At 61.1% G+C, this 26,878-nt stretch overlaps 1 protein-coding gene across 1 annotated transcript in view; it reads right to left on the bottom strand.

Moving 5' to 3' along the window:
• Window positions 1–26,127, bottom strand: part of LOC122547639 (proteasome activator complex subunit 2-like) — a 108,944-nt gene extending 82,817 nt beyond the window's left edge. The window contains exons 1-2 of the mRNA XM_087974891.1: window positions 26,011–26,127; window positions 3,224–3,256 (exon numbers count right to left, since the gene is read on the bottom strand). Of these exons, the coding sequence (XP_087831017.1) occupies window positions 3,224–3,256; window positions 26,011–26,052 (75 nt within the window). The 5' untranslated portion in view covers window positions 26,053–26,127. The remainder of the gene's footprint in view (window positions 1–3,223; window positions 3,257–26,010) is intronic.
• Between the last annotated feature and the right edge of the window lie 751 nt (window positions 26,128–26,878).

The following is a 26,878-nucleotide window of genomic DNA, read 5'->3' as shown; positions in this document are numbered from 1 at the left end:
GTGTGCGTCTGTCTCTGTGTGTGTCTATCAGTGTGGATGTGTGTGTGGGTGTGTGTGTCTATCTCTGTGTGTGTCTATCTCTGTGTGTGTCTATCTGTGTGGGTGTGTATGTGAGTGTGTGCGTCTGTCTCTGTGTGTGTCTATCTGTGTGGGTGTGTATGTGTGTGTGTGCGCCTGTCTCTGTGTGTGTCTATCTGTGTGGGTGTGTATGTGAGTGTGTGCGTCTGTCTCTGTGTGTGTCTATCTGTGTGGGTGTGTATGTGAGTGTGTGCGTCTGTCTCTGTGTGTGTCTATCTGTGTGGGTGTGTGTGAGTGTGTGCATCTGTCTCTGTGTGTGTCTATCTGTGTGGGTGTGTATGTGTGTGTGTGTGCGTCTGTCTCTGTGTGTGTCTATCAGTGTGGATGTGTGTGTGGGTGTGTGTGTCTATCTCTGTGTGTGTCTATCTCTGTGTGTGTCTATCTGTGTGGGTGTGTATGTGAGTGTGTGCGTCTGTCTCTGTGTGTGTCTATCTGTGTGGGTGTGTACGTGTGTGTGTGTGCGTCTGTCTCTGTGTGTGTCTATCTGTGTGGGTGTGTGTGAGTGTGTGCATCTGTCTCTGTGTGTGTCTATCTGTGTGGGTGTGTATGTGTGTGTGTGTGCGTCTGTCTCTGTGTGTGTCTATCAGTGTGGATGTGTGTGTGGGTGTGTGTGTCTATCTCTGTGTGTGTCTATCTCTGTGTGTGTCTATCTGTGTGGGTGTGTATGTGAGTGTGTGCGTCTGTCTCTGTGTGTGTCTATCTGTGTGGGTGTGTATGTGTGTGTGTGCGCCTGTCTCTGTGTGTGTCTATCTGTGTGGGTGTGTATGTGAGTGTGTGCGTCTGTCTCTGTGTGTGTCTATCTGTGTGGGTGTGTATGTGAGTGTGTGCGTCTGTCTCTGTGTGTGTCTATCTGTGTGGGTGTGTATGTGTGTGTGTGCGCCTGTCTCTGTGTGTGTCTATCTGTGTGGGTGTGTATGTGAGTGTGTGCGTCTGTCTCTGTGTGTGTCTATCTGTGTGGGTGTGTATGTGTGTGTGTGCGCCTGTCTCTGTGTGTCTATCTGTGTGGGTGTGTATGTGTGCGTGTGCGTCTGTCTCTGTGTGTGTCTATCTGTGTGGGTGTGTATGTGTGTGTGTGCATCTGTCTCTGTGTGTGTCTATCTGTGTGGGTGTGTATGTGTGTGTGTGTGCGTCTGTCTCTGTGTGTGTCTATCTGTGTGGGTGTGTATGTGTGTGTGTGCATCTGTCTCTGTGTGTGTCTATCTGTGTGGGTGTGTATGTGTGTGTGTGTGCGTCTGTCTCTGTGTGTGTCTATCAGTGTGGATGTGTGTGTGGGTGTGTGTGTCTATCTCTGTGTGTGTCTATCTCTGTGTGTGTCTATCTCTGTGTGTGTCTATCTGTGTGGGTGTGTATGTGAGTGTGTGCGTGTGCGTTTCTTCTCTCTCTTTGGCCTTGTTGGAGAGGACCGGGTTTGGGGTTGGGGGGAGAGGCGCAGTGTCATCTCAGAGTGTCATCTGTGCGTGTGGAGGATGATCAGATCACCCACGTTCTCACTCAGTGGTGGAACAGACCCGATGGGCTGAATGGCATCGTCCTGCTGTTCGATGTTATGGCCCTCCCACAGAGATTGTGTCAACGGTTCCGAACAGGAACTCACCGAGGGGCTCCTTAGACAGCACCTTCCCAAATCCCACACACCCCTCTACCATCTAGAAGGACGAGGGGGGGGGGCAGCAGGTACACGGGAACACCACCCCCCTGCAAGCACCTTTCCCACCCCCACCCTGACCAACTCCCAATCACGACTCAAAACCATATCGGCCGTTCCTTCCTGGGTCAGAATCCTGGGATTGCCCCCCTCCCTGAGGGGCATCGTGGGTCTACCCACAGCACCTGGTTAAGATGGCAGCTCACACCCCCCCCCCCCCCCATCCTGCCACCCACCACCTCCTAGTCATGCACCCCATGCACACGGATATAAACACAGCTCCAAAATGGACACACTCCCCCACTTGAACACTCCCTCCCAAATAGTTACAACCCACACACATTCACAAACACACACAGACAGACACAACTACACACACACTCACACCGACAGACACAAACACACACACACACATTCCACAGAATACACTCACGTATAGACACACACATTCACACAGACAGACACAAATACACATATTCACACACTCTCACTGACAGACACAAACAGAAACATGGAGACAGATACACACACATTCCCACAGAACCCACACAGACAGACACACACAGACACAAACACATACAGAGATGGAAATGTGTTGCTGGAAAAGCGCAGCAGGTCAGGCAGCATCTAGGGAACAGGAGAATCGACGTTTCGGGCATTAGCCCTTCTTCAGGATTTCTGAAGAAGGGCTAATGCCCGAAACGTCGATTCTCCTGTTCCCTAGATGCTGCCTGACCTGCTGCGCTTTTCCAGCAACACATTTCCATCTCTGATCTCCAGCATCTGCAGACCTCACTTTCTTCACAAACACATACACACTCACAGACACACAGATACACACTCACAGACACACACACACACAGACACACACTCACAGACACACGCAGATACACACTTAGTCACACTCACAGACACACACTCACAGACACACACAGATACACACTTAGTCACACTCACAGACACACACACAGATATACACAAACATTCCCACAGAACACACATACAGACAGACACACATATTTGTGCACACACACTCTCTCACAGACACAAGCAGACACACACATTCGCATGCATGCGCACACAGACACACACACTATCAGACACATTCAGACACAAATACACACACACTCTCACAGATACACACACATTCAGACACAAATACACACACACACTCACAGACACACACAAACAGACCCACAGATTCGCATACACGCACTCTCACTGACAGACACAAACACACACAGACACGAATGCACACACTCTCTCACAGACAGACACATATACACACAAACACAGATACACACACATTTGCACAAACACCTACAGACACACAGACAGAAGCACACACATTTACACAGGCACAGACAGACACACACACTTTCACAGACACACACACATTCAGATACAAGTGCATACAGACGCACACAGACAGGCTGACATAAACACCGATAAATAGATACACGCACAGACACACACATATATCACAGCATCGCTGCTTACCTCAGAGCAGATCTGAGTCTGAACTTTCTGGACCTATGGAGAGACAAAGACACGTTAAAACCCGCTGCACACACCACAGTCCGGTACAGAGATCCCACTGAACCGAGGACCATCATTCCCAGCCAGTGTTAGATACAGTATTGTTCCCATCACACACTCCCAGGGACAGGGACAGCACGGGGTTAGATACAGGGTAAAGCTCCCTCTACACTGTCTCCCCCATCCCAGGGACAGGGACAGCACAGGGTTAGATACAGGATAAAGCTCCCTCTACACTGTCTCCCCCATCCCAGGGACAGGGACAGCACAGGGTTAGATACAGGGTAAAGCTCCCTCTACACTGTCTCCCCCATCCCAGGGACAGGGACAGCACGGGGTTAGATACAGGGTAAAGCTCCCTCTACACTGTCCCCTCCATCAAACACTCCCAGGGACAGGGACAGCACGGGGTTAGATACAGCGTAAAGCTCCCTCTACACTGTCCCCCCCATCAAACACTCCCAGGGACAGGGACAGCACGGGGTTAGATACAGAGTAAAGCTCCCTCTACACTGTCCCCCATCATCAAACACTCCCAGGGACAGGGACAGCACGGGGTTAGATACAGAGTAAAGCTCCCTCTACACTGTCTCCCCCCATCAAACACTCCCAGGGACAGGGGCAGCACGGGGTTAGATACAGTAAAGCTCCCTCTACACTGTCCACCCCCATCCCAGGGACAGGGACAGCACGGGGTTAGATACAGAGTAAAGCTCTCTCTACACTGTCCCACCATCAAACACTCCCAGGCACAGGGGCAGCACGGGGTTAGATACAGTAAAGCTCCCTCTACACTGTCCCACCATCAAATACTCCCAGGGACAGGGACAGCATGGGATTAGATACAGAGTAAAGCTCCCTCTACACTGTCTGCTCCATCACACACTCCCAGGGACAGGGCCAACACAGGGTTAGATACAGAGTAAAGCTCTCTCTACACTGTGCCCCTATCTAATACTTCCAGGGACAGGGACAGCATGGGGTTAGATACAGAGTAAAGCTCTCTCTACACTGTCCCCCCATCAAACATGTGGGCGGCACAGTGGCACAGTGGTTAGCACTGCTGCCTCACAGCGTCAGAGACCCGGGTTCAATTCCCGACTCAGGCGACTGACTGTGTGGAGTTTGCACATTCTCCCCGTGTCTGCGTGGGTTTCCTCCGGGTGCTCCGGTTTCCTCCCACAGTCCAAAGATGTGCAGGTCAGGTGAATTGGCCATGCTAAATTGCCCGTAGTGTTAGGTAAGGGGTAAATGTAGGGGAATGGGTGGATTGCGCTTCGGCGGGGCGGTGTGGACTTGTTGGGCTGAAGGGCCTGTTTCCACACTGTAAGTAATCTAATCTAATCTAATCTAATCTAATCAAACACTCCCAGGGACAGGGACAGCACGGGGTTAGATACAGAGTAAAGCTCTCTCTACTCTGTCTGCCCTATCAAACATTCCTGAGCTGGTCTGGAGTGAGAAGAGGGGAGAGTGAGGGAGTGTCCTATCATGCTCCCCACTGGATCTTGGATCAAATCAGCCCTGATCCCACTGAGCCTGGGGCATAATCCTTATAGCCTTTTGGCCGTGGATCGGCCGTGGATTGGAGCTGTTTCAAGGTGGCATCTTTTGCGGGGGGGCGGGGGCAGTGTTGGGGAGGGGGCAGGTAAATCAGAGGTTGGAGGGATGATGATGACGATGATGGTGATGACGATTGATGATGGTAACGATGGTGGTGATGGTAACGATGGTGACGATTGTGATGGTAACGATGGTGATGATGGTAACGATGGTGGTGATGGTAACGATAGTGACGATTGTGATGGTAACGATGGTGGTGATGGTAACGATGGTGAAGATGGTGACGATGGTGATGATGGTGACGACGGTAACAATGGTGACGATGGTAACTATGGGGCTGATGGTAACGATGGTGATGATGGTGACGATGGTAACGATGGTGATGGTAACGATGGTGATGGTGGTAACGATGGTGATGGTGGTAACGATGGTGACAAAGGTAACAATGGTGATGATGGTGACAATGGTGATGGTAACGATGGTGATGGTGGTAACGATGATGATGATGGTGACGATGGTAACGATGATGATGATAACAATGATGTTGGTAACGATGGTGATGATGGTAACAATGGTGATGGTAACAATGGTAACGATGGTGATGATGGTAACGATGGTGATGGTAACGATGGTGATGGTGGTAACGATGATGATGATGGTAACGATGGTGACGATGGTAACGATGATGATGGTAACAATGATGATGTTGGTAACGATGGTGATGATGGTAACAATGGTGATGGTAACAATGGTAACGATGGTGATGATGGTAACGATGGTGATGATGGTAACGATGATGATGGTAACAATGGTGATGATGGTAAGGATGTTGATGGTAACGATGGTGATGATGGTAACAATGGTGATGATGGTAACGATGATGATGGTAACAATGGTGATGATGGTAAGGATGGTGATGGTAATGATGGTAACGATGATGATGGTAACGATGGTAACAAATGGTAATGATGATGATGATGGTAACGATGGTGACGATGGTAACAAATGGTAACGATGATGATGGTAACGATGGTGATGATGGTAACGATGGTGATGATGATAATGATGGTGATGATGGTAACGATGGTGATGATGATGGTAACGATGATGATGGTAACAATGGTGATGATGGTAAGGATGGTGATGGTAACGATGGTGATGATGGTAACGATGATGATGGTAACAATGGTGATGATGGTAAGGATGGTGATGGTAACGATGGTAACGATGATGATGATGGTAACAAATGGTAACGATGATGATGGTAACGATGGTGACGATGGTAACAAATGGTAACGATGGTGATGATGATAACGATGGTGATGATGGTGATAATGGTAACGATGATGATGGTAACGATGGTGACGATGGTAACAAATGGTAACGATGGTGATGATGGAAATGATGGTAACGATGGTGATGATGATAACGATGGTGATGATGGTGATGGTGGTAACGATGGTGATGGTGGTAACGATGGTGATGGTGGTAACGATGATGATGATGGTAACGATGGTGATGGTGGTAACGATGATGATGATGGTAACGATGATGATGGTAACGATGGTGATGGTGGTAACGATGGTGATGATGGTAACGATGGTGATGGTGGTAATGATGCTGACGATGGTAACGATGGTGATGGTGGTAACGATGGTGATGGTGGTAACGATGGTGATGGTGGTAACGATGGTGATGATGCCCAGTTTCAGTGAAAGAATGATGGGTAAGAGAGGGTGTGGCCGGTAGCCTGGTGTAGGAGCGTATTTACTGCAGGACAGAGTGAGCTCGGTTGGCTCCTGTCCCAGGATTAATGTATGGGGAACACTCCCAGAGAGCGAGCTGGGCACATGCAGCCGTGGGGTGTACAGGAACAGCTTTTATCAAAGGTGCTCTTTCCTTCTCTCTTTCTCTTCTTTCCTGCTTCCATCTCTCTCGTCCTTTATCGGTCTTTCTTTCCCTCTATCCTTTTGTCTCTTTCTTTTTTCACTCCTTTCCCTCATTCTCTTTCTCTCTCTCTCTCTCCTCGATTTCTTCCTCTTTTTCTCATTCTTTCTTTTTTTCTCTCTTCCTCTTGCTGTCATTCTCTTTCTTTCTCTCTCCTCTCTCTCTCTTTCATCTTTCTCTCTCTTCTTCCTCTTTCTCTCATTCTCTTTCTTTGTCTGTCTCTCTCTCTCTCCCCCCTTCTTTCTTTCTCTCTCTCTATTCTCTTTCTTTCTCTCCCTCCCTCCTCTCTCTTTTTCTCTCTCTCCTTTCTTTCTTTCTCCTCTCCAGCTTTCTCTCTCTCCTCTCTCTTTCTCTCTATTCTATCTCTCTCTTTCTCCTCTCTCCTCTTTCTTTCTTCTCTTTCTTTCCTTTTCTGTCTTTCTCTCTCTTTCCTTTTTTCTCTCTGTCCTTCTCTCTTATCTTTCTCTCTCTTTTTCCTTTTCTTTCTTCTGTCCATTCTCTCTTTCTCTTTCACGCTCTCTCTCTCACTTTCTCCCTCCCTTTTTGTCTTTCTCTTCTGCGTTTCGCTTCACCTTTTTGGGTTTCAAGATGGCGACGCATTGCGACACGCTTCACGGTGACCTGTGCCAAGATGGCGACGCATCGCGACACGCTTCACGGTGACCTGTGCCAAGATGGCGACACATCGCGACACGCTTCACGGTGACCTGTGCCAAGATGGCGACACATCGCGACACGCTTCACGGTGACCTGTGCCAAGATGGCGACGCATCGCGACACGCTTCACGGTGACCTGTGCCAAGATGGCGACGCATCGCGACACGCTTCACGGTGACCTGTGCCAAGATGGCGACGCATGGCGACACGCTTCACGGTGACCTGTGCCAAGATGGCGACGCATCGCGACACGCTTCACGGTGACCTGTGCCAAGATGCGCGGAGGCAACAAATAAACCAATCGACGAAGCAGGCCGGGCGTAGAGCCCGTGGGGTCCTGAGGCTGGCGAATGAGAGGGCTGGGGCGCCACGATGAACGGGAAAGCCAACCCAGCCCTCACCGGGCCCGAAACGCCAACTCTGCTTTCTCTTTCTCGGCCAGACCCCTGCTGAGCTTCTCTGGAGGTTTCCACCCTCCCGTTCAGACTTCCAACCCGCTGCGACAAACCTCTGGGTAACGGTCTCCGGCCAGAGCGAGGACTCGGCAAAGACTATTAAAGGTCCTACATTATTCCTTTTCTCTAACTTGTATTGAAAAGGGCCTTCACTGCCGCCTTATTTCATGGCACGGGGCAACATGAGGTGCTTTTCAACCGTGTGCGTGTACTTGAGCACACACGACGACGTAAATCTGAATCTTAAAGTGAAAACCTCAGTGATCTGGGGACAGAGCAGGCTGGGAGAAATCATGGCCTGGTGACACTGCTGGAGCCAAAGGCCTAGTGGTATCTATAGAACATTCCAGCGCAGTACAGGCCCTTCAGCCCTCGCTGTTGTACTGACCTGTGGAACCAATCTGAAGCCCATCTAACCCATACTATCCCATGACCATTTAAATGCCCTTTAAGTTGGTGAGCCTCCAAATCTTAGAGTTGACACTTACACACACATAGACATACACACGCACACACACACACTGACACACACTTACTGACACACACACACAGACACACTCACACAGATGCACACACAGACACATGCACACTCTCACACACACTGTCACTGACACACACACACTTACACACACACTCTCACACACACTGTCACTGACACACACACACTTACACACACACTCTCACACACACTCACTGACACTCACACAAACACACTCGTAACTGACACACAGATTCTCACCGACACACACAGACTCTCTTTCTCTCACATACATACACACACTGACACACATGCGTACACACAGTCGTACACTCATATGCACACACACTCATGCACATATACACACTCATTGATACATCTCACTGACACACACATTCACACACACTCTCTCTCAGACACAGACACTGAATAGTCTGAGTGCAGCCTTTAACTCTGGTATTTCCCGAGAGAGAGAGAGAAATTTTGGGTGGGAAGGTGGGAGCGTCCCGAGGTGAGGCCTGGAGAGAGGACTGACGTGAGGCCTCCAGGTATCTATAGAACATTCCAGCACAGTACAGGCCCTTCGGCCCTCAATATTGCGCCGACCTGTGAACCCAATCTGAAACCCATCTAACCCACACTGTTCCATTCTCATCTGTATGTTTATCCAATGTCCATTTAAATGCCCTTAAAGTTCACACACACTCACACTCTGATACACACACTCATACACATACATACACTCATTGATACACACTCTCAGGGACACACACACAATCCCTCTCTCACACACATTCACACACACTCTCTCTCAGACACAGACACTGAATAATCTCAGTGCAGCCTTTAACTCTGGTGTTTCCTGAGAGAGAGAGACAGAGATTGGGTGGGGGGGGGGGGGGAAAAGCTGGGAGCTTCTGCCAGGGGAGGGCATCGAGGTGAGGCCTGGGGAGGGCATCGAGGTGAGGCCTGGGGAGGGCATCGAGGTGAGGCCTGGGGAGGGCATCGAGGTGAGGCCTGGGGAGGGGACCGAGGTGAGGCCTGGGGAGGGCATCAAAGTGAGGCCTGGGGAAGGGACCGAGGTGAGGCCTGGGGAGGGCATCGAGGTGAGTCCTGGGGAGGGCATCAAAGTGAGGCCTGGGGAGGGCATCGAGGTGAGGCCTGGGGAAGGGACCGAGGTGAGGCCTGGGGAGGGCATCGAGGTGAGGCCTGGGGAAGGCATCAAAGTGAGGCCTGGGGAAGGGACCGAGGTGAGGCCTGGGGAAGGAACCGAGGTGAGGCCTGGCGAGGGCATCGAGGTGAGGCCTGGGAAGGGACCGAGGTGAGGCCTGGGGAGGGCAGCGAGGTGAGGCCTGGGGAGGGCATCGAGGTGAGGCCTGGGGAGGGCATCGAGGTGAGGCCTGGGGAAGGGACCGAGGTGAGGCCTGGGGAGGGCATCGAGGTGAGGCCTGGGGAGGGCATCAAAGTGAGGCCTGGGGAGGGCATCGAGGTGAGGCCTGGGGAAGGGACCGAGGTGAGGCCTGGGGAGGGCATCGAGGTGAGGCCTGGGAAGGGACCGAGGTGAGGCCTGGGGAGGGCATCGAGGTGAGGCCTGGGGAGGGGACCGAGGTGAGGCCTGGGGAGGGCATCAAAGTGAGGCCTGGGGAAGGGACCGAGGTGAGGCCTGGGGAGGGCATCGAGGTGAGGCCTGGGGAGGGCATCAAAGTGAGGCCTGGGGAGGGCATCGAGGTGAGGCCTGGGGAAGGGACCGAGGTGAGGCCTGGGGAGGGCATCGAGGTGAGGCCTGGGGAAGGCATCAAAGTGAGGCCTGGGGAAGGGACCGAGGTGAGGCCTGGGGAAGGAACCGAGGTGAGGCCTGGCGAGGGCATCGAGGTGAGGCCTGGGAAGGGACCGAGGTGAGGCCTGGGAAGGGACCGAGGTGAGGCCTGGGGAGGGCATCGAGGTGAGGCCTGGGGAGGGCATCGAGGTGAGGCCTGGGGAGGGCATCGAGGAGAGGCCTGGGAAGGGGACCGAGGTGAGGCCTGGGGAGGGGACCGAGGTGAGGCCTGGGGAGGGCATCGAGGTGAGGCCTGGGAAGGGCATCGAGGTGAGGCCTGGGAAGGGGACCGAGGTGAAGCCTGGGGAGGGAACCGAGGTGAGGCCTGTGGAGGGGACCGAGGTGAGGCCTGGGGAGGGCATCAAAGTGAGGCCTGGGGAAGGGACCGAGGTGAGGCCTGGGGAGGGCATCGAGGTGAGGCCTGGGAAGGGATTCGAGGTGAGGCCTGGGGAGGGGACCGAGGTGAGGCCTGGGGAGGGCATCAAAGTGAGGCCTGGGGAAGGGACCGAGGTGAGGCCTGGGGAGGGCATCGAGGTGAGGCCTGGGGAGGACATCAAAATGAGGCCTGGGGAAGGGACCGAGGTGAGGCCTGGGAAGGGGACCGAGGTGAGGCCTGGGGAGGGCATCGAGGTGAGGCCTGGGAAGGGCATCGAGGTGAGGCCTGGGAAGGGCATCGAGGTGAGGCCTCGGAAGGGGAACGAGGTGAGGCCTGGGAAGGGGACCGAGGTGAGGCCTGGGGAGGGAAGTGAGGTGAGGTCTGGGGAGGGCATCGAGGTGAGGCCTGGGAAGGGCATCGAGGTGAGGCCTGGGAAGGGGACCGAGGTGAGGCCTGGGAAGGGGACCGCGGTGAGGCCTGGGGAGGTGACAGAGGTGAGGCCTGGGGAGGGCATCGAGGTGAGGCCTGGGGAGGGCATCGAGGTGAGGCCTGGGGAGGGGACCGAGGTGAGGCCTGGGGAGGGCATCGAGGTGAGGCCTGGGGAAGGCATCAAAGTGAGGCCTGGGGAAGGGACAAGGTGAGGCCTGGGGAAGGGACCGAGATGAGGCCTGGGAAAGGGACCGAGGTGAGGCCTGGGGAGGGCATCGAGGTGAGGCCTGGGAAGGGCATCGAGGAGTGGCCCGGGAAGGGGACCAAGATGAGGCCTTGGGAGGGCATCGAGGTGAGGCCTGGGAAGGGCATCGAGCTGAGGCCTGGGGAGGGGACCGAGGTGAGGCCTGGGGAGGGAACTGAGGTGAGGCCTGGGAAGGGGACCGAGGTGAGGCCTGGGGAGGGCATCGAGGCGAGGCCTGGGGAGGGCATCATGGTGAGGCCTGGGGAAGGCATCATGGTGAGGCCTGGGGAGGGCATCGAGGTGAGGCCTGGGGAGGGCATCGAGGTGAGGCCTGGGGAGGGCATCGAGGTGAGGCCTGTGAAGGGATTCGAGGTGAGGCCTGTGAAGGGGACCGAGGTGAGGCCTGGGAAGGGCATCAAGGTGAGGCCTGGGGAGAGGACCGAGGTGATGCCTGGGAAGGGCATCGAGGTGAGGCCTGGGAAGGGGACCGCGGTGAGGCCTGGGAAGCGGACCGAGGTGAGGCCTGGGGAGGGGACCGAGGTGAGGCCTGGGGAGGGCATCAAAGTGAGGCCTGGGGAAGGGACCGAGGTGAGGCCTGGGGAGGGCATCGAGGTGAGGCCTGGGAAGGGATTCGAGGTGAGGCCTGGGGAGGGGACCGAGGTGAGGCCTGGGGAGGGCATCAAAGTGAGGCCTGGGGAAGGGACCGAGGTGAGGCCTGGGGAGGGCATCGAGGTGAGGCCTGGGGAGGACATCAAAATGAGGCCTGGGGAAGGGACCGAGGTGAGGCCTGGGAAGGGGACCGAGGTGAGGCCTGGGGAGGGCATCGAGGTGAGGCCTGGGGAGGGCATCGAGGTGAGGCCTGGGAAGGGCATCGAGGTGAGGCCTGGGAAGGGCATTGAGGTGAGGCCTGGGAAGGGCATCGAGGTGAGGCCTCGGAAGGGGAACGAGGTGAGGCCTGGGAAGGGGACCGAGGTGAGGCCTGGGGAGGGAAGTGAGGTGAGGTCTGGGGAGGGCATCGAGGTGAGGCCTGGGAAGGGCATCGAGGTGAGGCCTGGGTAGGGGACAGAGGTGAGGCCTGGGAAGGGGACCGCGGTGAGGCCTGGGAAGGGGACCGCGGTGAGGCCTGGGGAGGTGACAGAGGTGAGGCCTGGGGAGGGCATCGAGGTGAGGCCTGGGGAGGGCATCGAGGTGAGGCCTGGGGAGGGGACCGAGGTGAGGCCTGGGGAGGGCATCGAGGTGAGGCCTGGGGAAGGCATCAAAGTGAGGCCTGGGGAAGGGACAAGGTGAGGCCTGGGGAAGGGACCGAGATGAGGCCTGGGAAGGGGACCGAGGTGAGGCCTGGGGAGGGCATCGAGGTGAGGCCTGGGAAGGGCATCGAGGAGTGGCCCGGGAAGGGGACCAAGATGAGGCCTTGGGAGGGCATCGAGGTGAGGCCTGGGAAGGGCATCGAGCTGAGGCCTGGGGAGGGGACCGAGGTGAGGCCTGGGGAGGGAACTGAGGTGAGGCCTGGGAAGGGGACCGAGGTGAGGCCTGGGGAGGGCATCGAGGCGAGGCCTGGGGAGGGCATCATGGTGAGGCCTGGGGAAGGCATCATGGTGAGGCCTGGGGAGGGCATCGAGGTGAGGCCTGGGGAGGGCATCGAGGTGAGGCCTGTGAAGGGATTCGAGGTGAGGCCTGTGAAGGGGACCGAGGTGAGGCCTGGGAAGGGCATCAAGGTGAGGCCTGGGGAGAGGACCGAGGTGAGGCCTGGGGAGGGGCCCGAGGTGAGGCCTGGGGAGGGAACTGAGGTGAGGCCTGGGGAGGGCATCGAGGTGAGGCCTGGGGAGGGCATCGAGGTGAGGCCTTGGGAGGGCATCGAGGTGAGGCCTGGGAAGGGCATCGAGGTGAGGCCTGGGGAGGGGACCGAGGTGAGTCCTGGGGAGGGAACTGAGGTGAGGCCTGGGAAGGGGACCGAGGTGAGGCCTGGGGAGGGCATCGAGGCGAGGCCTGGGGAGGGCATCATGGTGAGGCCTGGGGAGGGGACCGAGGTGAGGCCTGCGGAGGGCATCGAGGTGAGGCCTGGGGAAGGCATCAAAGTGAGGCCTGGGGAAGGGACAAGGTGAGGCCTGGGGAAGGGACCGAGATGAGGCCTGGGGAGGGCATCGAGGTGAGGCCTGGGGAGGGCATCGAGGTGAGGCCTGTGAAGGGATTCGAGTTGAGGCCAGTGAAGGGGACCGAGGTGAGGCCTGGGAAGGGCATCAAGGTGAGGCCTGGGGAGAGGACCGAGGTGAGGCCTGGGGAGGGGACCGAGGTGAGGCCTGGGGAGGGGACCGAGGTGAGGCCTGGGGAGGGCATCGAGGTGAGGCCTGGGGAGGGCATCGAGGTGAGGCCTGGGAAGGGATTCGAGGTGAGGCCTGGGGAGGGCATCGAGGTGAGGCCTGGGGAGGGCATCGAGGTGAGGCCTGGGAAGGGCATCGAGGAGAGGCCTGGGAAGGGGACTAAGGTGAGGCCTGGGGAGGGAACCGAGGTGAGGCCTGGGGAGGGGACCGAGGTGGGGCCTGGGGACGGCATCAAGGTGAGGCCTGGGAAGGGATTCGAGGTGAGGCCTGGGAAGTGATTCGAGGTGAGGCCTGGGAAGGGGACCGAGTTGAGGCCTGGGGTGGGCATCATGGTGAGGCCTGGGGAGGGGACCGAGGTGAGGCCTGGGGAGGGCATCGAGGTGAGGCCTGGGGAGGGCATCGAGGTGAGGCCTGGGAAGGGATTCGAGGTGAGGCCTGGGGAGGGGACCGAGGTGAGGCCTGGGGAGGGCATCGAGGTGAGGCCTGGGGCGGGGACCGAGGTGAGGCCTGGGGAGGGCATCGAGGTGAGGCCTAGGAAGGGCATCGAGGTGAGGCCTGGGGAGGGCATCGAGGTGAGGCCTGGGGAGGGCATCGAGGTGAGGGCTGGGAAGGGCATCGAGGTGATGCCTGGGGAAGGGCATCGAGGTGAGATCTGGAAATGGATTCGATGTGAGGCCTGGGGAGGGGACCGAGGTGAGGCCTGGGGAGGGCATCGAGGTGAGGCCTGGAGAGGGCATCGAGGTGAGGCCTGGGAAGGGATTCGAGGTGAGGCCTGTGGAGGGGACTGAGGTGAGGCCTGGGGTGGGCATCAAAGTGAGGCCTGGGGAAGGGACCGAGGTGTGGCCTGGGGAGGGCATCGAGGTGAGGCCTGGGGAGGGCATCGAGGTGAGGCCTGGGGAGGGGACCGAGGTGAGGCCTGGGGAGGGCATCGAGGTGAGGCCTGGGGAAGGCATCAAAGTGAGGCCTGGGGAGGGACAAGGTGAGGCCTGGGGAAGGGACCGAGATGAGGCCTGGGAAGGGGACCGAGGTGAGGCCTGGGGAGGGCATCGAGGTGAGGCCTGGGAAGGGCATCGAGGAGTGGCCCGGGAAGGGGACCAAGATGAGGCCTTGGGAGGGCATCGAGGTGAGGCCTGGGAAGGGCATCGAGCTGAGGCCTGGGGAGGGGACCGAGGTGAGGCCTGGGGAGGGAACTGAGGTGAGGCCTGGGAAGGGGACCGAGGTGAGGCCTGGGGAGGGCATCGAGGCGAGGCCTGGGGAGGGCATCATGGTGAGGCCTGGGGAAGGCATCATGGTGAGGCCTGGGGAGGGCATCGAGGTGAGGCCTGGGGAGGGCATCGAGGTGAGGCCTGTGAAGGGATTCGAGGTGAGGCCTGTGAAGGGGACCGAGGTGAGGCCTGGGAAGGGCATCAAGGTGAGGCCTGGGGAGAGGACCGAGGTGATGCCTGGGAAGGGCATCGAGGTGAGGCCTGGGAAGGGGACCGCGGTGAGGCCTGGGAAGCGGACCGAGGTGAGGCCTGGGGAGGGGACCGAGGTGAGGCCTGGGGAGGGCATCAAAGTGAGGCCTGGGGAAGGGACCGAGGTGAGGCCTGGGGAGGGCATCGAGGTGAGGCCTGGGAAGGGATTCGAGGTGAGGCCTGGGGAGGGGACCGAGGTGAGGCCTGGGGAGGGCATCAAAGTGAGGCCTGGGGAAGGGACCGAGGTGAGGCCTGGGGAGGGCATTGAGGTGAGGCCTGGGGAGGACATCAAAATGAGGCCTGGGGAAGGGACCGAGGTGAGGCCTGGGAAGGGGACCGAGGTGAGGCCTGGGGAGGGCATCGAGGTGAGGCCTGGGGAGGGCATCGAGGTGAGGCCTGGGAAGGGCATCGAGGTGAGGCCTGGGAAGGGCATTGAGGTGAGGCCTGGGAAGGGCATCGAGGTGAGGCCTCGGAAGGGGAACGAGGTGAGGCCTGGGAAGGGGACCGAGGTGAGGCCTGGGGAGGGAAGTGAGGTGAGGTCTGGGGAGGGCATCGAGGTGAGGCCTGGGAAGGGCATCGAGGTGAGGCCTGGGTAGGGGACAGAGGTGAGGCCTGGGAAGGGGACCGCGGTGAGGCCTGGGAAGGGGACCGCGGTGAGGCCTGGGGAGGTGACAGAGGTGAGGCCTGGGGAGGGCATCGAGGTGAGGCCTGGGGAGGGCATCGAGGTGAGGCCTGGGGAGGGGACCGAGGTGAGGCCTGGGGAGGGCATCGAGGTGAGGCCTGGGGAAGGCATCAAAGTGAGGCCTGGGGAAGGGACAAGGTGAGGCCTGGGGAAGGGACCGAGATGAGGCCTGGGAAGGGGACCGAGGTGAGGCCTGGGGAGGGCATCGAGGTGAGGCCTGGGAAGGGCATCGAGGAGTGGCCCGGGAAGGGGACCAAGATGAGGCCTTGGGAGGGCATCGAGGTGAGGCCTGGGAAGGGCATCGAGCTGAGGCCTGGGGAGGGGACCGAGGTGAGGCCTGGGGAGGGAACTGAGGTGAGGCCTGGGAAGGGGACCGAGGTGAGGCCTGGGGAGGGCATCGAGGCGAGGCCTGGGGAGGGCATCATGGTGAGGCCTGGGGAAGGCATCATGGTGAGGCCTGGGGAGGGCATCGAGGTGAGGCCTGGGGAGGGCATCGAGGTGAGGCCTGTGAAGGGATTCGAGGTGAGGCCTGTGAAGGGGACCGAGGTGAGGCCTGGGAAGGGCATCAAGGTGAGGCCTGGGGAGAGGACCGAGGTGAGGCCTGGGGAGGGGCCCGAGGTGAGGCCTGGGGAGGGAACTGAGGTGAGGCCTGGGGAGGGCATCGAGGTGAGGCCTGGGGAGGGCATCGAGGTGAGGCCTTGGGAGGGCATCGAGGAGAGGCCTGGGAAGGGCATCGAGGTGAGGCCTGGGGAGGGGACCGAGGTGAGTCCTGGGGAGGGAACTGAGGTGAGGCCTGGGAAGGGGACCGAGGTGAGGCCTGGGGAGGGCATCGAGGCGAGGCCTGGGGAGGGCATCATGGTGAGGCCTGGGGAGGGGACCGAGGTGAGGCCTGCGGAGGGCATCGAGGTGAGGCCTGGGGAAGGCATCAAAGTGAGGCCTGGGGAAGGGACAAGGTGAGGCCTGGGGAAGGGACCGAGATGAGGCCTGGGGAGGGCATCGAGGTGAGGCCTGGGGAGGGCATCGAGGTGAGGCCTGTGAAGGGATTCGAGTTGAGGCCAGTGAAGGGGACCGAGGTGAGGCCTGGGAAGGGCATCAAGGTGAGGCCTGGGGAGGGCATCGAGGTGAGGCCTGGGAAGGGATTCGAGGTGAGGCCTGGGGAGGGCATCGAGGTGAGGCCTGGGGAGGGCATCGAGGTGAGGCCTGGGAAGGGCATCGAGGTGAGGCCTGGGAAGGGCATCGAGGAGAGGCCTGGGAAGGGGACTAAGGTGAGGCCTGGGGAGGGAACCGAGGTGAGGCCTGGGGAGGGGACCGAGGTGGGGCCTGGGGACGGCATCAAGGTGAGGCCTGGGAAGGGATTCGAGGTGAGGCCTGGGAAGTGATTCGAGGTGAGGCCTGGGAAGGGGACCGAGTTGAGGCCTGGGGTGGGCATCATGGTGAGGCCTGGGGAGGGGACCGAGGTGAGGCCTGGGGAGGGCATCGAGGTGAGGCCTGGGGAGGGCATCGAGGTGAGGCCTGGGAAGGGATTCGAGGTGAGGCCTGGGGAGGGGACCGAGGTGAGGCCTGGGGAGGGCATCGAGGTGAGGCCTGGGGCGGGGACCGAGGTGAGGCCTGGGGAGGGCATCGAGGTGAGGCCTAGGAAGGGCATCGAGGTGAGGCCTGGGGAGGGCATCGAGGTGAGGCCTGGGGAGGGCATCGAGGTGAGGGCTGGGAAGGGCATCGAGGTGATGCCTGGGGAAGGGCATCGAGGTGAGATCTGGAAATGGATTCGATGTGAGGCCTGTGGAGGGGACCGAGGTGAGGCCTGGGGAGGGCATCGAGGTGAGGCCTGGAGAGGGCATCGAGGTGAGGCCTGGGAAGGGATTCGAGGTGAGGCCTGTGGAGGGGACTGAGGTGAGGCCTGGGGTGGGCATCAAAGTGAGGCCTGGGGAAGGGACCGAGGTGTGGCCTGGGGAGGGCATCGAGGTGAGGCCTGGGGAGGGCATCAAAGTGAGGCCTGGGAAGGGGACCGAGGTGAGGCCTGGGGAGGGGACCAAGGTGAGGCCTGGGGAAGGCATCGAGGTGAGGCCTGGGGAAGGCATCAAAGTGAGGCCTGGGGAAGGGACAAGGTGAGGCCTGGGGAAGGGACCGAGATGAGGCGTGGGAAGGGGACCGAGGTGAGGCCTGGGGAGGGCATCGAGGTGAGGCCTGGGAAGGGCATCGAGGAGAGGCCTGGGAAGGGGACCAAGATGAGGCCTTGGGAGGGCATCGAGGTGAGGCCTGGGAAGGGCATCGAGGTGAGGCCTGGGGAGGGGACCGAGGTGAGTCCTGGGGAGGGAACTGAGGTGAGGCCTGGGAAGGGGACCGAGGTGAGGCCTGGGGAGGGCATCGAGGCGAGGCCTGGGGAGGGCATCATGGTGAGGCCTGGGGAAGGCATCATGGTGAGGCCTGGGGAGGGCATCGAGGTGAGGCCTGGGGAGGGCATCGAGGTGACGCCTGGGAGGGCATCGAGGTGAGGCCTGTGAAGGGATTCGAGTTGAGGCCAGTGAAGGGGACCGAGGTGAGGCCTGGGAAGGGCATCAAGGTGAGGCCTGGGGAGAGGACCGAGGTGAGGCCTGGGGAGGGGACCGAGGTGAGGCCTGGGGAAAGCATCGAGGTGAGGCCTGGGGAGGGCATCGAGGTGAGGCCTGGGAAGGGATTCGAGGTGAGGCCTGGGGAGGGGACCGAGGTGAGGCCTGGGGAGGGCATCGAGGTGAGGCCTGGGGAAGGCATCAAAGTGAGGCCTGGGGAAGGGACAAGGTGAGGCTTGGGGAAGGGACCGAGATGAGGCGTGGGAAGGGGACCGAGGTGAGGCCTGGGGAGGGCATCGAGGTGAGGCCTGGGAAGGGCATCGAGGAGAGGCCTGGGAAGGGCATCGAGGAGAGGCCTGGGAAGGGCATCGAGGAGAGGCCTGGGAAGGGGACCAAGATGAGGCCTTGGGAGGGCATCGAGGTGAGGCCTGGGAAGGGCATCGAGGTGAGGCCTGGGGAGGGGAACGAGGTGAGGCCTGGGGAGGGAACTGAGGTGAGGCCTGGGAAGGGGACCGAGGTGAGGCCTGGGGAGGGCATCGAGGCGAGGCCTGGGGAGGGCATCATGGTGAGGCCTGGGGAAGGCATCATGGTGAGGCCTGGGGAGGGCATCGAGGTGAGGCCTGGGGAGGGCATCGAGGTGAGGCCTGGGGAGGGCATCGAGGTGAGGCCTGTGAAGGGATTCGAATTGAGGCCAGTGAAGGGGACCGAGGTGAGGCCTGGGAAGGGCATCAAGGTGAGGCCTGGGGAGAGGACCGAGGTGAGGCCTGGGGAGGGGACCGAGGTGAGGCCTGGGGAGGGGACCGAGGTGAGGCCTGGGGAGGGGACCGAGGTGAGGCCTGGGGAGGGCATCGAGGTGAGGCCTGGGGAGGGCATCGAGGTGAGGCCTGGGAAGGGATTCGAGGTGAGGCCTGGGGAGGGGACCGAGGTGAGGCCTGGGGAGGGCATCGAGGTGAGGCCTCGGAAGGGCATCGAGGTGAGGCCTTGGAAGGGCATCGAGGAGAGGCCTGGGAAGGGGACCAAGGTGAGGCCTGGGGAGGGAACCGAGGTGAGGCCTGGGGAGGGGACCGAGGTGGGGCCTGGGGAGGGCATCAAGGTGAGGCCTGGGAAGGGATTCGAGATGAGGCCTGGGAAGTGATTCGAGGTGAGGCCTGGGAAGGGGACCGAGTTGAGGCCTGGGGTGGGCATCATGGTGAGGCCTGGGGAGGGGACCGAGGTGAGGCCTGGGGAGGGCATCGAGGTGAGGCCTGGGGAGGGCATCGTGGTGAGTCCTGGGGAGGGCATCGTGGTGAGGCCTGGGGAGGGCATCGAGGTGAGGCCTGGGGAGGGCATCGAGGTGAGGCCTGGGAAGGGATTCGAGGTGAGGCCTGTGAAGGGATTCGAATTGAGGCCAGTGAAGGGGACCGAGGTGAGGCCTGGGGAGGGCATCGAGGTGAGGCCTGGGGAGGGGACCAAGGTGAGGCCTGGGGAGGGCATCGAGGTGAGGCCTGGGGAGGGGACCGAGGTGAGGCCTGGGGAGGGGACCGAGGTGAGGCCTGGGGAGGGGACCGAGGTGAGGCCTGGGGAGGGCATCGAGGTGAGGCCTAGGAAGGGCATCGAGGTGAGGCCTGGGGAGGGCATCGAGGTGAGGCCTGGGGAGGGCATCGAGGTGAGGCCTGGGGAGGGGACCGAGGTGAGGCCTGGGGTGGGCATCAAAGTGAGGCCTGGGGAAGGGACCGAGGTGTGGCCTGGGGAGGGCATCGAGGTGAGGCCTGGGGAGGGCATCAAAGTGAGGCCTGGGAAGGGGACCGAGGTGAGGCCTGGGGAGGGGACCAAGGTGAGGCCTGGGGAAGGCATCGAGGTGAGGCCTGGGGAGGGGACCGAGGTGAGGCCTGGGGAGGGAAATGAGGTGAGGCCTGGGAAGGGGACCGAGGTGAGGCCTGGGGAGGGCATCGAGGCGAGGCCTGGGGAGGGCATCATGGTGAGGCCTGGGGAAGGCATCATGGTGAGGCCTGGGGAGGGCATCGAGGTGAGGCCTGGGGAGGGCATCGAGGTGAGGCCTGGGAGGGCATCGAGGTGAGGCCTGTGAAGGGATTCGAGTTGAGGCCAGTGAAGGGGACCGAGGTGAGGCCTGGGAAGGGCATCAAGGTGAGGCCTGGGGAGAGGACCGAGGTGAGGCCTGGGGAGGGGACCGAGGTGAGGCCTGGGGAAAGCATCGAGGTGAGGCCTGGGGAGGGCATCGAGGTGAGGCCTGGGAAGGGATTCGAGGTGAGGCCTGGGGAGGGGACCGAGGTGAGGCCTGGGGAGGGCATCGAGGTGAGGCCTGGGGAAGGCATCAAAGTGAGGCCTGGGGAAGGGACAAGGTGAGGCTTGGGGAAGGGACCGAGATGAGGCGTGGGAAGGGGACCGAGGTGAGGCCTGGGGAGGGCATCGAGGTGAGGCCTGGGAAGGGCATCGAGGAGAGGCCTGGGAAGGGCATCGAGGAGAGGCCTGGGAAGGGCATCGAGGAGAGGCCTGGGAAGGGGACCAAGATGAGGCCTTGGGAGGGCATCGAGGTGAGGCCTGGGAAGGGCATCGAGGTGAGGCCTGGGGAGGGGAACGAGGTGAGGCCTGGGGAGGGAACTGAGGTGAGGCCTGGGAAGGGGACCGAGGTGAGGCCTGGGGAGGGCATCGAGGCGAGGCCTGGGGAGGGCATCATGGTGAGGCCTGGGGAAGGCATCATGGTGAGGCCTGGGGAGGGCATCGAGGTGAGGCCTGGGGAGGGCATCGAGGTGAGGCCTGGGGAGGGCATCGAGGTGAGGCCTGTGAAGGGATTCGAATTGAGGCCAGTGAAGGGGACCGAGGTGAGGCCTGGGAAGGGCATCAAGGTGAGGCCTGGGGAGAGGACCGAGGTGAGGCCTGGGGAGGGGACCGAGGTGAGGCCTGGGGAGGGGACCGAGGTGAGGCCTGGGGAGGGCATCGAGGTGAGGCCTGGGGAGGGCATCGAGGTGAGGCCTGGGAAGGGATTCGAGGTGAGGCCTGGGGAGGGGACCGAGGTGAGGCCTGGGGAGGGCATCGAGGTGAGGCCTCGGAAGGGCATCGAGGTGAGGCCTTGGAAGGGCATCGAGGAGAGGCCTGGGAAGGGGACCAAGGTGAGGCCTGGGGAGGGAACCGAGGTGAGGCCTGGGGAGGGGACCGAGGTGGGGCCTGGGGAGGGCATCAAGGTGAGGCCTGGGAAGGGATTCGAGATGAGGCCTGGGAAGTGATTCGAGGTGAGGCCTGGGAAGGGGACCGAGTTGAGGCCTGGGGTGGGCATCATGGTGAGGCCTGGGGAGGGGACCGAGGTGAGGCCTGGGGAGGGCATCGAGGTGAGGCCTGGGGAGGGCATCGTGGTGAGTCCTGGGGAGGGCATCGTGGTGAGGCCTGGGGAGGGCATCGAGGTGAGGCCTGGGGAGGGCATCGAGGTGAGGCCTGGGAAGGGATTCGAGGTGAGGCCTGTGAAGGGATTCGAATTGAGGCCAGTGAAGGGGACCGAGGTGAGGCCTGGGGAGGGCATCGAGGTGAGGCCTGGGGAGGGGACCAAGGTGAGGCCTGGGGAGGGCATCGAGGTGAGGCCTGGGGAGGGGACCGAGGTGAGGCCTGGGGAGGGGACCGAGGTGAGGCCTGGGGAGGGGACCGAGGTGAGGCCTGGGGAGGGCATCGAGGTGAGGCCTAGGAAGGGCATCGAGGTGAGGCCTGGGGAGGGCATCGAGGTGAGGCCTGGGGAGGGCATCGAGGTGAGGCCTGGGGAGGGGACCGAGGTGAGGCCTGGGGTGGGCATCAAAGTGAGGCCTGGGGAAGGGACCGAGGTGTGGCCTGGGGAGGGCATCGAGGTGAGGCCTGGGGAGGGCATCAAAGTGAGGCCTGGGAAGGGGACCGAGGTGAGGCCTGGGGAGGGGACCAAGGTGAGGCCTGGGGAAGGCATCGAGGTGAGGCCTGGGGAGGGGACCGAGGTGAGGCCTGGGGAGGGAAATGAGGTGAGGCCTGGGGAGGGGACCGAGGTGAGGCCTGGGGAGGGCATCGAGGTGAGGCCTGGGGAGGGCATCGAGGTGAGGCCTGGGAAGGGATTCGAGGTGAGGCCTGGGGAGGGGACCAAGGTGAGGCCTGGGGAGGGCATCGAGGTGAGGCCTGGGGAGGGCATCGAGGTGAGGCCTGGGAAGGGCATCGAGGTGAGGCCTGGGGAGGGCATCGAGGTGAGGCCTGGGGAGGGCATCGAGGTGATGCCTGGGAAGGGATTCGAGGTGAGGCCTGGGGAGGGTTTCGAGGTGAGGCCTGGGGTGGGCATCATGGTGAGGCCTGGGGAAGACATCAAGGTGAGGCCCGGGGAAGGGACCGAGGTGAGACTTGGAAAGGGGAACGAGGTGAGGCCTGGGCAGGGCATCGAGGTGAGGCCTGGGAAGGGAATCGAGGTGAGGCCTGGGGAGGGGACCGAGGTGAGGCCTGGGGAGGGGACCGAGGTGAGGCCTGGGGAGGGCATCGAGGTGAGGCCTGGGGAGGGCATCGAGGTGAGGCCTGGGAAGGGATTCGAGGTGAGGCCTGGGGAGGGGACCGAGGTGAGGCCTGAGGAGGGCATCAAAGTGAGGCCTGGGGAAGGGACAGAGGTGAGGCCTGGGGAGGGCATCAAAGTGAGGCCTGGGAAGGGGACCGAGGTGAGGCCTGGGGAGGGCATCCAGGTGAGGCCTTGGGAGGGCATCGAGTTGAGGCCTGGGAAGGGCATCGAGGTGAGGCCTGGGAAGGGGACCGAGGTGAGGCCTGGGGAGGGAACCGAGGTGAGGCCTGGGGAGGGGTCCGAGGTGAGGCCTGGGGAGGGAACTGAGGTGAGGCCTGGGGAGGGAACTGAGGTGAGGCCTGGGAAGAGGACCGAGGTGAGGCCTGGGGAGGGTATCGAGGTGAGGCCTGGGGAAGGCATCATGGTGAGGCCTGGGAAGGGGACCGAGGTGAGGCCCGGGGAGGGCATCGAGGTGAGGCCTGGGGAGGGCATCGAGGTGAGGCCTGGGAAGGGACCGAGCTGAGGCCTGGGAAGGGCATCAAGGTGAGGCCTGGGGAGGGGACCGAGGTGAGGCCTGGGGAGGGCATCAAGGTGAGGCCTTGGGAGGGCATCGAGGTGAGGCCTGGGAAGGGATTCGAGGTGAGGCCTGGGGAGGGGACCGAGGTGAGGCCTGGGGAGGGCATCGAGGTGAGGCCTGGGGAGGGGACCGAGGTGAGGCCTGGGGAGGGCATCGAGGTGAGGCCTGGGGAGGGCATCGAGGTGAGGCCTGGGGAGGGCATCATGTTGATGCCTGGGGAGGGCATCGAGGTGAGGCCTGGGGAGGGCATCGAGGTGAGGCCTGGGGAGGGCATCAAGGTGAGGCCTGGGGAGGGCATCGAGGTGAGGCCTGGAAAGGGCATCAAGGTGAGGCCTGGGGAGGGCATCGAGGTGAGGCCTGGAAAGGGCATCAAGGTGAGGCCTGGGGAGGGGTCCGAGGTGAGGCCTGGGGAAGGGCGTCAAGGTGAGGCCTGGGGAGGGGACCGAGGTGAGGCCTGGGGAAGGGCGTCAAGGTGAGGCCTGGGAAGGGATTCGAGGTGAGGCCTGGGGAGGGGACCGAGGTGAGGCCTGGGGAGGGGACCGAGGTGAGGCCTGGGGAGGGCACTGAGGCGAAAGGAAGTTCGGTTTCACTTTCCCCTGGGAGATGCCAGCGTCCATCCATCGAGGTGGTGTGGCCTCTCTCTTGGGGCCTGGAAACCTCCCTCGCCCCCGAGCAGGGCTCTAACGGACCCTCCCGCTGATAACCCAGGCCCCGGGCCCCACTCGGAGCAGGACAGGCCAAAGGGAACACTGGAATCCTGCTGCTCCCTGTGCCCGGGGCCTAGTGCCAAGGAGAGACCCCCCCTACTGCGCTGCCCTGGCCTCATACACAATGCCACACCACCTTCGCCTGCCACCTCTGGGGGTGGGGGGTGGGGTGGGGTGACCTCTCTCAGCACCACCGAGGTGTGTATGTGTGTGGGGTAGGTCACGGGATCTTGCTGTGCTGGTAGTGGGGGTTCCATACTCTATTTTGGGGGGGTCACCTGGAACTTGGGATCTTGCTGTGCTGGTGTGTGTTGAGGGAGGGGATGGAACAGGAGTTGAGGTCAGAATGCATGACAGTTCAAAGGGCTGAATGGCCTCCTGCTGTACCCGTGTGACAGGCTGGAAGGGGGAGGGGCTGAATGGCCTCCTGTTCCCGTGTGACAGGCTGGAGGAGGGGAGGGGCTGAATGGCCTCCTGCTGTTCCTGTGTGACAGGCTGGAGGGGGGAGGGGCTGAATGGCCTCCTGCTGTTCCTGTGTGACAGGCTGGAGGAGGGATGGGCTGAATGGCCTCCTGCTGTTCCTGTGTGACAGGCTGGAGGAGGGAGGGGCTGAATGGCCTCCTGCTGTTCCTGTGTGACAGGCTGGAGGAGGGAGGGGCTGAATGGCCTCCTGCTGTTCCTGTGTGACAGGCTGGAGGAGGGGAGGGGCTGAATGGCCTCCTGCTGTTCCTGTGTGACAGGCTGGAGGAGGAGGGGGGCTGAATGGCCTCCTGCTGTTCCTGTGTGACAGGCTGGAGGAGGGAGGGGCTGAATGGCCTCCTGCTGTTCCTGTGTGACAGGCTGGAGGAGGGAGGGGCTGAATGGCCTCCTGCTGTTCCTGTGTGACAGGCTGGAGGAGGGGAGGGGCTGAATGGCCTCCTGCTGTTCCTGTGTGACAGGCTGGAGGAGGAGGGAGGGGGCTGAATGGCCTCCTGCTGTTCCCGTGTGACAGGCTGGAGGAGGGAGGGGCTGAATGGCCTCCTGCTGTTCCTGTGTGACAGGCTGGAGGAGGGAGGGGGCTGAATGGCCTCCTGCTGTTCCTGTGTGACAGGCTGGAGGGCCCCCCTGAACCCACGCAGTATTTTTCTCTCTCTCTTTCACGATCCCTCCTCACCCCAGTTCCATCATCTTCCTCTCTGTCCTCCCTCCCCTCTCCCCTCACTGCCCCCAAGCCCCCCTCCCTCTCTCTCTCCACCTCTGTCTCTCTCTCTGTCCCCCCCTCTGTATCTCTCTATCCCTCCCTCTCTCTCTCTGTCTGTCCCCCCCTCTCTCTCTCTCTGTCCACCCCCTTTCTCTATCCCTCCCTCCCTCTCTCTCTCTCTGTCTCCCCCCCTCTATCCCTCTCTCCCTCCCTCCCCTCTCTCTCTGTCCCCCCCTCTCTCTATCCCTCCCTCCCTCTCTCTCTCTCTGTCCCCCCCTCTCTCTCTCTGTCCCCCCCCCTTTCTCTATCCCTCCCTCCCTCTCTCTCTCTCTCTGCCCCCCCTCTATCCCTCTCTCCCTCCCTCCCCTCTCTCTCTGCCCCCCCTCTATCCCTCTCTCCCTCCCTCCCTCTCTCTCTCTGTTCCCCCCTCTCTCTATCCCTCCCTCCCTCTCTCTCTCTCTGTTCCCCCCCTCCCCGCCCCCCCTGACAAAGCTACTTTCTCTTTCTCTCTCTGCCTGCCACTTCCTGCTTCTCTCTCCAGCTGTCTCCCTCTTGCCTTCAAACCCCCACTGCCCCCCTTCCCTCTCCCCTCCCCTCTTCCCCCTCTCTCCCTCTGCCCCTCTCTCTCTCATCCCCATCTCCCACCTGTGAGCCCACCTTGGCACCCACCCACCCCCCCCTGCGAGATTCCTCCCTTCCTCTCTCTTATTCCTCCACTCCCTGGTTTCACTCTGTGTGCGTGTGTCTGTACACCCCCCCCCCCCCCCCCAGCTGTGGTTGTGTCTCCCCCCCCCCCCCCCCCCTGGTCAGAGTCACCCCGTCCTTTCCTGGCCTACCTTTTCCCGGTTGGCAGCGGTCACTTTGAGAGAGGCAGCCATCTCCAGGTTGGGCTCAGGAACTAAACCTCGGGCTGCTTGCCTCTCAAAATCCCCTCCCCGTCCTCGCTGGGCACTTTCACTTTCTGTCTCAGAGCTGAACACGCCTCCCTCAGATTGCCACATTTCTCTCGCTGACTATCCCCCCCCCCCTCCCCCCCGGGGGTGATGGCAGGGAGCGCGGACCCTCTGTCCACTCCGCGTCTCGACCCCCCTCACCCCCCCCCCCTTTCCCAAATTCGTCCCCTGCGGACTCGCACACCCTTACGCACCCCTGTCCTGTCTCTGGCACCCCCTCCATCCCCTACACCCCCTCCCTATCTCTGTCACTCCCCCTCCAGCCCCGACACCCCCTCCCTATCTCTGTCACTCCCCCCCCCGGACCCCTACACCCCCTCCCTATCTCTGTCACCCCCTCCATCCCCGACACCCCATCCCTATCTCTGTCACCCCCTCCAGTCCAAACACTCCCTCCCTATCTCTGTCACTCCCCCCCGGACCCCTACACCCCCTCCCTATCTCTGTCACCCCCTCCGGCCCCTACCCCCCCTCCCTATCTCTGTCACCCCCTCCGGACCCCTACACCCCCTCCCTATCTCTGTCACCCCCTCCGGCCCCAACACCCCCTCCCTATCTCTGTCACCCCCTCCGGCCCCTACACCCCCTCCCTATCTCTGTCACACCCCCCCCGGACCCCTACACCTATCCCTACCTCCTTCACCCTCATTCACAAAATGTGAGGCACTTCGACACGTTTTATCACACTGGACACACTACATAATTGCAACTTGTTGCTCAGTAGAAACAGCAGGAGGCCATTCAGCCCTTC

The sequence above is a fragment of the Chiloscyllium plagiosum genome, unplaced genomic scaffold (genome assembly GCF_037043375.1).
Source record: "Chiloscyllium plagiosum isolate Xiang-an unplaced genomic scaffold, Cpla_swu_hap1 HiC_scaffold_27, whole genome shotgun sequence".
NCBI classification, from domain to species: Eukaryota; Metazoa; Chordata; class Chondrichthyes; order Orectolobiformes; family Hemiscylliidae; genus Chiloscyllium; species Chiloscyllium plagiosum.
This window is presented reverse-complemented; position numbering and strand designations above follow the sequence as displayed.